We start from the raw sequence: 12,530 nt of genomic DNA on the forward strand, positions 1-12,530 counted from the left end.
GTCATTTGACTCCCTGGGGTAACATTTGACTCCCTGGGGTAACCCCTGACTCCCTGGGGTAACATTTGAAGCATTTTGGATAATCCATTGGAAGTAGCGATAATTTCAAACATAGGAAGAAGGGCTCAGATTAGTCAACATGTTTATCACCCCTTTACTGAGCACTTCCAGAATGTGATTCACTGAGGTGGGAATTAGGAAGTTCAAGGCAAAAGGCAGTGTTTCACTCCTCCAGCTGAACCTTTGAATCTTTTGGGAAACTTAAAAACAAAACAAAACAAAAAAACACAGATTCCTAGGCCCAACTCTAGACTTTGATTTTATTTTTACCATTTCCCACCCAGGCAACTTAAATAGACATCCAGGGTTGAGGAGCCACTGGTATAAAGTACACCGTGGTTTTCAAGGCTTAAAGTTTAATTAAGATGTATTCTTAATACATCTTAATACAACTTAGAAGTTCTGTATGAACTTCTATTTATATCTTTCACTCTGTTTTTTTGTTTGTTTTTTTAGCTCCCTACACAGAAGCATGTACTAAGTTTCAAGTAAGAGGCATGGACCTCATAAACTACTATGTTTGCAAGAACAGGCCCCTAGAGGCTGGGGTGATCATGGAGGAGGTAGGATTTGAACCTATGTTGTAAGGATGGGTAGGACATAAGAAAACAAAGGTGTGAGAACGGGGCATTCTGAGTAGAAAACTAATGTCAACCTAAGCTCAAGTGTGTTGTCTCAAGGCAAGGATGTGTAAGGTATGTGCCAGGTATTAGCTGGATATTAGTGGGAAAATAGAATTCAGAGGGGCCTGCATAGGGAATTGGGCCCAAAGATCTGGATTTGAGTTCTGTACATGCCACTAAATATATGCTTACTTTGACAAGTTGTTTCACATCTCTGAGCTCCAGTTTCCACATCTTCCAAAAGTGGGATAAGTTCCAGTCAGGTTGTTTGGAATCAGTAAGGTGATATATATATATATATCACATCACACACACACACACACACACACACACACACACACACAAGCATTTGGTAAACCACAGAGCCCCACCCAATGCTAGCTTTTGTGGTTACTGTCTTTAGAAGTGGCAGGCATAGGGGCACCTGGGTGGCTTAGTCGGTTGAGCGTCCGACTTCGGCTCAAGTCATGATCTCGCAGTTCATGAGTTTGAGCCCTGCGTCAGGCTCTGTGCTGACAGCTCAGAGCCTGGAGCCTGCTTCGGATTCTGTATCTCCCTCTGTCTCTGCCCCTTCCCTGCTCATACTCTGTCTCTCCCTGTCTCTCAAAAATGAATAAATGTTAAAAATTAAAAAAAAAAAAAAGAAGTGGCAGGCATAGGAGATTTTAGAGCAGAGGAGTGATGTATAAAAAGTGTTAATCATCCTATTTTTTTTTCATGAGTGGGTGAAAGAAATAGATAAAAGCAAGTATTTATTATCAATTCAGTATTTAATGTGATTGTGTTTAGGGACTTGGAACTCAGCTCTCAAAAAAGATCACCCTAACCGCCCATCATGACTGCTGTGGAAGTTATGTCTGATAAAGCAGAAGGTGAGTATTGCACTTCCCTAACGACTCAGTGCACAACACATGGTGCTCCAACAGTTTTGAGAAACTTCTAATTATTAATATCTGGAGCACTAAAGTTACTGGTGTACCTTGTAAGAATTCACTTCATTCCCTTTATTTAAATATAACCAACCTTTGAGAGATCTATAGCAACTTCTAATTTAGTGTGCTGTCCAACATGGTATCTACTGGCCACATATGGCTATTGATTGCTTAAAATGTGACCAGTCAAACTAAGGATTGAGTGTTTGATTTTAATTCTTTTAATTTAACTGTAATTAATTTTAATTTCAATGTAATTTGATTTATTAAAATATTTAACTCTGTTATTGGAAAACTTTTAACCATGTTTAGAGGAACTTGAGTATGTGAATATACTTTTGCAAGTGGATATTTTAGAGAACCTGAATAGATTATTTTTGATTAAAGACCAACATCTGAATTGAGAGGTATATAAGTGTAAAATATATACATGATTTTTGAAGACAACAAAAAAAGAATGTAAATATCATTAATTTTTAATATCGATTGATGTGGAAATGATAATATTTGGATATATATCCTTTAAATAAAATCTATAACAGTTATGTATGTTATTAAAATTAATTTCATCTTTTTCACTTTTAGAAATGTGTCTGTATTAGGCTCACATTGTTTTTATTTAAAAAGAATTTTTTAAAAAATGTTTATTTATTTTTGAGAGATTGAGAGAGAGAGAGACAGAGTGCGAGCAGGGCAGGGGCAGAGAGAGAAGGAGACACAGAATCTGAAGCAGGCTCCAGGCTCCGAGCTGTCAGCACAGAGCCCAACGCAGGGCTCGAACCCACAAACCACAAGATCATGACCTGAGCTGAAGTCAGACACTTAACTGACTGAGCCACCCAGGCACCCTTCACATTATATTTCATTTAGAGCTAATCTAGACTTGGCAACATGCAGGTAACCTTAAATTTAGGCTTAGGTAACCAGATTGAGAAACATAGAGTGCTGCATAGAGGCTGAGATCATTAAGATTTCCTGTTAGGCTACCTCTCTTTGACTCTTGTGACCCCAGGCAGTATATGATACAGGCCAGCCAGCTTCTATTCTGGGCTACAAATAGAGCGCTATGTGGATTACTTTAACTCTCTATCCGGATAATACAGCACATTTTTAAGATGTATAGGACAGAAGGGAAGAAGATCCATAAAGTAGAGGAAGAATGTTCTCTAGTTCCATTTTGCCTTAGGGTCATGTCCATAATTAATTAAATTATATTTGAAGTCTTGATACTGAGAGCTGGTAATTCCCTTGTATCTCTTTAGCAACCTAATCCCACTCTGGGAAAGATTAACATAGAGAGATTGTTTTGGAGGGGAGGTACACTGTAAAATCTCCCTGAGGTAGGTAGAAACCTTAATTAGTTTATTGTTGTAAAGACGATAAACCACTTGGCTAAAGAAGGAATAAAGAAAGTGGGGAAGTGAGGAAAAGTGTGTAAGAGACAACTCAAGAGAATGCTGTTACAATGGAACTGAAGAGTTGGGTCTTAATGGAGAATGTGTTGTGGAAAAAATTGTCAAATATGTGTTTTAGGAGATGATAGCCATATGCCACTTGGAATTTGGGTTTCATTTGTTTTTTTTGGGGGGGGGGGCGCCTGGGTGGCTCAGTTGGTTAAGTATCCAACTCTTGATTTCGGCTCAGGTCATGATCTCACGACCTGAGATTGAGCCCTGCATCAGGCTCTGGGCTGACATCAAGAAGCCTGCTTGGGATTCTCTCTCTGCCCCTCCCCTGCTTGTGCGCTCTCGCATATTCTCTCAAAATAATCTTTAAAAACATAAATTCTTTTTGAAAAGAAATTAGATAAATTATATTTTCTTCACTTAAGTGTAGTGGAATTGAATATAAACTATTTTCTTTGAGGTTTCTCTTCAAAGAGCTTCCCTTCACATTCTGGTTTCCACAACTCCTTGCCCTGGAACAAATTAAACCATCTTAGTTTCAGCTTCTCTCTCCTGCACCTTGTCTCTAAGCTTCTCCCCTCCCCTGACTTAATCCTGCCCATCCTCTGAACCTGCTTTTAGAAGGAGATATTTCAGCACACAAAGTAATATTCAAACCTTTGTTAATTTGTTTTTTTACTTGTTTGCTGTGTGTTTGTTATTTTTAGCCAAGGGATATTTCCTACAAAATGAAAACTTAGGAAGAGTTCAAATATGTAAAACAGATAAGGTCTGAGCTTCTGTGATTGAAAGAAGGAAGGGCCCTGAAGGCACATGAAATTGATGAAGCACAGTTTTAAAACCACTGTCTTAGTCTGGATTTGATTCACTGTTTTATTTCTCTTGGGATATTTCTGTTTTAAGCCTTATCTCTAATAATACAATGCAAAGTCTCATATCTTTAAAGGGAAATTCATACATTAGCAAGCTGGCAGTAGGGGGTGTTAGTGACTTACATCGGCCTCCACAATGTATGTGCATACTGAATGTCATGGCGTTTGTTTACAATATTTTTTTTTTTTTACTGGCATTAGGCTCTAAGTACCTGGAAGGCAGGGCTACCTAATGTCCTATTTATTTCAGCACATTTAGCACCAAATCAGCACCAAATTTAGCACATTTAGCATCTGGGACTTAGTATGTGCTTAATGAACATATGCTGAACTAAATCTCTTTGAGTCTGAGGTATGGCTTTTCTAACATCTGTGAGATCAAACACATAGGTACTTACTTTGACTATAGAGCCAAAGAAGGCATTAGCCATGTAGGCATACATCTTTGTTCAGGATATCTCCGTAGTAAATTTTTGTGATGTCTCTGAAGAATGGAACCTGTTAGTAGGAAGGATAGAAACTCTCTTAGTAAGGCCAGTTATTTTTTTTTATGACCCAGAAATTTTATTCTTATTCTTATTTTTTATTCTTATTCCACAAAACAAGTGAAAAATTTCCACCAAATGCATTGTGCAAAAATGCTCATAGCAGTGTTATTCACAATTGCTCCAAACTTGGAATAGCCATAATGTCCATCAACAGAAGAACAAGTAAACAATTTGTATTAGTATTGTGTTGCTGCTACAACAAATTACCAAACACATGTTTGCTAGTTCCTTGTTTTTTCTAGGGGCAGAAAAGATTTTTTTCAATGATATAATCAAGGGATGGCCAATGATTTGTTCCCTGTCATAACTTCCAAAATTAGATCTTCTGGTGTCTTCACTTCAGAGATTTACTAGAGCAATTACACAGAACCTCCAAAGCATTAAGAAAAATATGAAGTTTTATGAACTATCATAATAGCATTAAACTGATGATATAGGAAGAGTGAGTTTTTAAAAAAAATATAAAATAAACGTAAGAAAACAATTTTAGGCTAGTGAAATCATTTGGCATTAGAAATTCATTATCTTCCCCATAGAAATGTTAATATTTGTACTCATGTTTTATGTAAGTAGTATAAGTATTTAAATCTCTCCATGAGCTTTATCATAAAATATTTGTTACTGCTTATAATGATTTTTTACTGCTTTTGGGGGTTTAGTAACTTAAGGAATCCAAAGTATAAAGAAATTGTATTATTTTCAAACCTATTAATTAATTAATTTTGGATAAAAAGAACTATAATAAGACCAGATTTATTCAAACTAATTTAGAAAGTTGAAATTTATCTTTGTGCTACTGAAGAAATGAGAACTGACTGATGAAATTAATTATATAAACATGGTTGGAGAAAAGTTTAGCTCAATGAGAGTAATACCACAGTAACTACAGTAATAATTGCTCACATTGATTGAAAGCTTGTTATGTGCCAGCCTCTGTGCTAAGTGCTTTGTAACCAAGTGCAATTGAATCCTCAAAACTCTGTGCAAGATATATTCTTATTATTGTTCTCATTTTACAAATGAGAAAACGAAGGCTTAAGACAATAAAATAAGGTTCATGAGCAAATTGTTAATTCAAGACCCAAATAGTGTGACTCAGGAATGAGAGCTCTTAAAAGTCATTCTATATGCTATGGATGTGTATCTGCAAGTAAACAAAGCTTTAATTATAGATTTTTTTAAGAGAAGGAGCAGACCTTGACAGCTTCCTTTTAATAATTGAAGTTCTAATGCACACTTGAATGTATAAAAGCTGCATGCTTGTATACTTACCCTATTATGAACAGAGAAACAGAAGCTTCAAAGATTATTAACTGGATGGATTCTTAACATCAAAATTGCTTAATTTCTCATAATTTTAGACTCATTTGTTGAATATATAAAGATTCTTAGAAATTATAAAGTTAAGGAACACACACTAGAGCTTTGCCTTTTCTAAGGGACTGAGATATGAATTCTCTTGTGCTACTTTACGAATTTAACTTTTTGGTTCAAAGGCTAATTTTTAGTTACAAGAGAAAATCAGAACAACTGCCTCAGTATCTTAAATGCCAGTGAGGGCTTGGGATTGCTGACCTGGAGTCAGTGTATCTACATGTCTTCAGTTGGAGTCGTTTTAGGGTCTGTGAGAAGTTGCTCTCTTTTGATGGTGGCTGCCTTTCTCTGCCCTTTTAAGAACAATCCCAGGCCTTGTTGTGTTCAAGAACTTCATGGCTTCACTGTATGAGTTCGCTGTGGCAGTCCCTCAATGAGTCAGAATCTACTTGCTGGCTCCAGGAAGGCCATTGGGGTTGCCAGGGTGTATACTAACTCCTCCACAGTTCAGAGGTGACAGGTGGCTCCTGGTGAGAATCAGACACACCAGTCATCAAAAAGCCCAGCTAGGAGTATAATGCTGACTTGGGGTTTTATCTCCTCTGTCTAAGGCCAATTTATAGTTATGAGGGGGAAAATCAGAACAGCTTTATCAGGACATTAAATTACAATAAGGACTCAGGATTGACAGCTTGAAATGAAAGTGTCTTGGTATATTCAGGCTTCTGTAACAAAGTATCATATTCTGAGTGGCTTATAAGCAACAGAAATTTACTTCTCACAGTTCTGGAGAATGGGAAGTCCGAGATAATGGTGGCAGCAGATTTGATGTCTGGTGAGGCCTGCTTCCTCACTGATGGATGTCTTCTCACTGTATGTTCACAGGATGGAAGGGACTACCTACCTCTCTGGAGGCTTCTTCATAAGGGCACTAATCTCAATCATGAGGGCTTCACCTTCATGACCAAATCACTTCCCAAAAGCCCCACCTCCTAATACCATCTATCAGGCATTAGGTTTCAACATACGAATTTTGGGGCAGTACATATCTTTTGTCCATAGCAGAAAGTGGCAATGAAATGCAAATATTTTACTAGAGTGAACAGGCAAACCTCATTGGAGTATTCAGTACTCAAAAGGAGTGCATGGCTTCAGCAAAAGAAGCAGATGTGTAGGAAAAAGCAGAAAGCAACTCACAGGAATGGCTCAGCTGACTTCAGTAGGCATTTGGGCCCTCGGCGTGTCAGAGCTTTGCCTATACATGAAGATTAGATCATCTTCAAGTTCTTGTTTGGAATGAAGACAAAATAGTTTCACCAAAACTCAGTGACTTAACCATCTCATCTATGAATAAGTTATATTGTTTGTCATGTGTATGACACATGGAGGTGCTGTAATTATAAGGGAGATTCCATTAGTCAGAAGGATGGATTTGAAGGAGGAAAGATCATCATGAGAGGAAGATAAAGAGGATAAGTTGTGGAGTCACTCCTCAGAATATGTTACTGCCTTTCCTCTGGGAAGTACATGGTCTGGTTAGAAGACCCCTCAAAGTGGATTTGGATTTTAGTTCAAACTTGACAGACAGTTTTAATCCCTGAACTCCTGTCTCTTCCATGTGAGGACAGTGCATCTTATGGTTTGAGTGATGATATTTATAATGAAATATTTTATGATTCACATGTGACTTTGTGCTCTGATCTGTACAAAGAATATGTATACTTTTCCAAAAGCACATGCGTGAAGTCTTGACAAATATTTTTTTTTATTGGAAAGAATTAAAAAAACCCACCAATCATTATCCTTAGAAATACGTAAATAGCTCTGAATGTGGGGAGACACAGTGGCAAGTGTGTGGTGGACAAGATATTTGAGTTTGACATGACTTACATACACCACTTTCCATGCTATAGGTATGAATGGAAGGAAGGAAGAAGCCTGAGAGCAAGAAAAAATGTTTTTTCTAGAATGACTACACAGAAACAATTCTAATACCCATTGATGGGACAACTTAGTAAATGCTTTTTCTTCTAACCCAACAATTTTAAGGGGGTGCTAGATAGAGTCCAGTTGTCTCTCTCCTTTATTGCTAAGTTCTTCTCCCAGGCTTCAATCCTTGGGATGGCATTGCCCCAAAGGAACAGCTACCTGTGGCCCATGAGTCTACATGGGGAAAAGCAAGGGGAGATTTCGTGAAGGAATGAAGAGAGAACTTGTCTCCAATATTTTGTTATGAAAATTTCAAACATATAGAAAGCTTGAAAGAATTTTAAATTAACACCCATAGACCTACCACCCAGTTCTTACCATGAATATTTTACTGTATTTGATTTATTTCATATCCATGCATCAACATGCATATCATAGACTTCATTACTTGTTTATATTTTTATTCTATTAGTATAAAATGTACAACAACAAAATGCCAACATCTTAGACATATATTCACTGAGTTAATTACATATGCCTGTGTGATCCACTCTGTATCAAAATATAGAATGCTTATCATTACTCTAGAAATTTCCTTCATGTTCCTTTTCAGTCACTTCATGCCATCTCCCACCAGAAAAAATCACTGTTCTTTTTTTTTTCTCCCATATGTTAGCTGTGTTTGCACTAGAACTTCATAGAAGTGGAACGATAAAGTATTATATTGTGTGTGTGTGTAAGGATGCTTACTTTGCATAATGTTTTTGAAGTTCATTCATGTTGTTGTGTGTGTCAGTAATTTGAATCTTTTTTGTTGCTTAGTGGTATTTTATTGTGTGAATATACTACAGTTTATTTGCTGTTCTCTTGTTGATACCCATCTGGGCTGTTTCCAATTTGGAACTATTATGAATAAAGCTTCTATGAGCATTCTGGTACAACTCTTTTGTAAATATATGCTTCATTCTCTTTGATAAATACCTAGGGGTGGGATTGCTAGGTCACAGGATAGATGTATATTAAGTTTTATAAGAAATTGCCGTATCTTTTCCAAACTGATGATCTTACGTTCCTACCAGTGCTCTGCAGACTCGCCAATATTGGCTGTTATGAGTGTTTTCAATTTTAGCCGTTCTGGTGGGTATGTGGTGGCTATGATCTGAATGTTGCCCCCCACCCCTACCCCTGGAAATTGGAATGTTGAAATCCAACCCCCAAAGGTGATGGTATTAGAAGGGGATTAGGTCATGAGGGTGGGACCCTCATCAAAGGGTTTAATGGGATTAGTGCTTTTATAGAAGAGGCCCCAGAGAGCTCCCTAGTCCTTTCTATCATGTGAGGATACCCTCACCTGACCATGCTGACACCCTCATCTAGTACTCCCAGCCTCCAGAATTGTGAGAAATAAATGTCTATTGCTTGTAAGTCACCTGGCCTATGGCATTTTGTTATAGCAGCCCACATGAAGTAAGACAGTATCTTATTAAGGTTTTGATTTTTGTGAAGATGAAGTTTCTAATTGCTTAAAATTTGAATGGCTGAAAAGAGAGAAAAATCTTGATCCTCCTTTCCTCTAAGGATGAAATTTTAGACAAGACTGAGAATAATGTAGTCTATGTACATGCTGTAGAATTCTATATGTAGCTCTGGATAAAAAGAATGAGAATCTTAGGAGAATATAAATAAGAGTTATTATTATTTACTCATTTGTAGTTGTGTATTTTTTTATTTCATTGCTATTCCTACTCAGTAAACCTATTGAGTTTATTTTGTAGTTATAATTTTAACATCTAGATATAAGGTAAATATTCTTGAAGAAATGTACAGACATATGAATTAGTCATCAGTTATACAAAATACGTTTAGATTCGTTAGTAATTTCTGTGCCCAAAACATATTATGTCTTCTATATAGTAACATTTAAAGAACTTGAAGAGCTGAAGGAGATTTCAATTTTGTGTGTTTTGTTTGGTTTCCCTGGACTTAAGTAAATGAGGATATCTACCTTACCACTCTCATCATTGTAAGCTGATGTTTTTTTAAAGTAAAATATTACGTTGAAGGATCATTCCGTGATTTGCATTCACTTACAACATCCACTTGTAACACTTACCTTTTATAATATCCTGCAAGATTCATCACTGCCCAAATTTTAATCTCATAGTTTTGCCATTTGTGATCAAGAAAGTACATTAACTACATTAAAAAAACAAAACAAAACATTTTGTGTTTCTGTTTTAGGTCCCATATTAGAGATCACCAAGCAAGATTTTTTTCAAGAAGCAAAAACTCTCATTGCCCAACATTATGAGAAAGTAAATGAGGTTAATGCTTTCCATTTATCTAACTTATTTTTCAGAAAACTAATAACTATTTTTGTATACTACACTGATTGTTCCAAATGGTTGCATGAACCCTAATAGATTCTGAATAGAAGAGAAAATGAAATCTTCACTAGATACAAAAATTGATTTTAGGTTGCATTTAAAAATAAGATTTTATAAATATACAGATTATTTGATTATATATATATATATATATATATATATTTAATTTGCAAATTTAATCCAATTTTTAATGTTTTCTTTTAATGAATTATAACAAATATTTGAATTAACTATCTCAAATAAATATCCCTCTTTAAACACTATTAGATAAAGCTAAACTAGAAAATATACTGTGAGATGTGTCTTTCCCATGCCCCCGGAATGACCTTCTCCCCTGAATCTCCTTTCATATCACTTTGCATTAGAGCCCTTTACCAGTCTGACCATCCGTTGAGGGCCGTGACTCTTTTGTGAATGTTGTATCTCCAGCAACAAGCTTTGTGGTTGGTTTAATGAATATTTGCTGAATGGCATAGATTTGGAAGGTGGGAGTGTGAGGGAATCGGTCAGCAATAAGACAGGAATCAGCACAGGTTGAAATTTTAGAGGATAGCATCTGCAGACGAGATGAGAAATTGTAGGGGAGCAGCAGCTATTGCGAGAAATGGGTCTTTGGGGAGACAGGTGAGGGAAGGGGATCTTAGGATGGCTTACTGTGTGCCACATCATACTACTGCTTTTTGAATACTTATTTTTTTTAATGTTTATTAATTTTTGAGAGAGAAGAAGGGGGAGGAAGGGGGAGAGGCAGAGAGAGAGGGAGACACAGAATCCGAAGCAGGCTTCAGGCTCTGAGCTGTCAGCACAGAGCCCAACACAGGGCTCGAACCCATAAACTGTGAGGTCATGACCAGAGCAGAAGTTGGATGCTTAACTGAGTCACCCAGGTGCCCCTTGAATACTTTTTTTAAAAACTGAATTTTAGATAAGGACTTTAAATATTTTTAAATGCTTGTAGGTGAGGGGGATATAATTTTACCTAGGTTTCTTTTGAATGGTCCTCTAGGCTGAAACTGGTCATAAGTGGTTTTAATTTTGTAATCAACATTGTTAACATTGCTTAACTAATTTTTTTTTCTCTAACCAATTAAAAATGATTTCAAGTTATATTGATTTCACTAGTAGAAACATAGGTTGAAAACTAAAGAGTTAGATAGATGTATTTTAGAAACTTGACCTTTCTAAAGAATTTTATCCAATCCTAAGAGCATACTCTTCTATCTTTGGTTGCTTGGCAAAACATAGTACTATCTTATTAAAATCTTTTTATTGGCATCTTGAGTTGGCAACAATTTGAATTTGTATAAATCTTTTTTTCTGGAGGGTAGTGATGAGGGCAGAGAGCCATAGCTCTGTCTATGGGCCAAGAGAATGACTAGAACAGTTATAATTGTTTGGATAATTACCTGTTGGAGACCTGGGACTGTATTTCTATTGCTCAAGGTAGTCAAAAGTAAGAAGGAATTAAGTGATTGAAACGATCTGAAATATATATCTGATTATTAATATGCTTTTCTTGAGAACCTACTTCCAATAAGAACTGTAAGTTCTGGTTCAACAAAGAAGTTTGGGAGTGTTAGCATTTTATGAACATTTGAAAATTCTTCAAAGATGCTTGAAAAATATTAAACTCTTAATATGTCTAGTATTTGAAAACTTCTATTGTAAAATGGACTTTAAAACTGCATTTGAAAATATCACATGTGAGGAGAAAATGACTATTTTAGAATTTACCTTTTTTTTTTTTTGGAAGTCAAAACTAACCCTCATTCTTGTTAAGGGCTTTTGAAGAACTATAAAGGATAACATCTGCTTTATCTGATTACTGTCATGTGCTTTATAGTAAATGTCTTATATAGTAAAGGTACTTTGTAAAATGCAATGAGTGGATATAATTTTATTATAAAATGTATTATATAATTTTTGTATTATACTATTAATAGTAAAATTGAGTTTTATTAAATTTATTTTTGTTTTACTCACAGAATAAAGTTCAAAGTACTTCTATAAATGTTTTTAGAAATAAACATCAAAAACCAAAATCTGTAAAATTCATACCTTTGGAGATTAAAAAAAAGGAAACACTTGATGGGGTCCAAGAACTTTGGACGGCACACAAAAAGATTTGTTTTCCCAAACACCTGTTCAAAAGGGAACATTTTGAGGAGACCCCTCAACAAACTTCTTTTAAGGAGCCATGCATGTTTAGTGTAAAGGAAAAATTCAAGGACTCGATGGATCTAATTGCGAAAGGTAAGTTTTTGGTGGAGCAGAGAATTTCAGCAAACCAACAGGCAAAACTGTTTGCTTCTGGTGTGCTTTTAATGGAATTTCCTTGTTGAAACAAAAGCCCATACTTTAAGTCTTAGCCATAGGAGGTAGGGAGGCATGATTAAAGGGTTACTAAGCTCTGGGGACCACCAGAAATTGAGAAGAGAGTACGCTAATGGGAAAGAGGA

The 12,530-nt window shown here is 36.0% G+C and overlaps 1 protein-coding gene across 3 annotated transcripts in view; it reads left to right on the top strand.

The window, feature by feature from the left end:
* IQCM (IQ motif containing M) overlaps window positions 1-12,530 on the top strand; it is a 468,312-nt gene that overhangs the window by 74,118 nt on the left and 381,664 nt on the right. For 2 of the 3 annotated variants that reach the window (XM_045466083.1, XM_045466092.1), the window contains exons 2-5: window positions 517-623; window positions 1,473-1,555; window positions 9,926-10,008; window positions 12,057-12,324. In XM_045466083.1, coding sequence (XP_045322039.1) covers window positions 1,519-1,555; window positions 9,926-10,008; window positions 12,057-12,324 — 388 coding nt within the window. In that variant the 5' untranslated portion in view covers window positions 517-623; window positions 1,473-1,518. The remainder of the gene's footprint in view (window positions 1-516; window positions 624-1,472; window positions 1,556-9,925; window positions 10,009-12,056; window positions 12,325-12,530) is intronic. The other variant, XM_045466099.1, reaches the window with a different exon arrangement.

This window comes from Leopardus geoffroyi, chromosome B1 (genome assembly GCF_018350155.1).
Source record: "Leopardus geoffroyi isolate Oge1 chromosome B1, O.geoffroyi_Oge1_pat1.0, whole genome shotgun sequence".
In the NCBI taxonomy this organism is placed as follows: Eukaryota; Metazoa; Chordata; class Mammalia; order Carnivora; family Felidae; genus Leopardus; species Leopardus geoffroyi.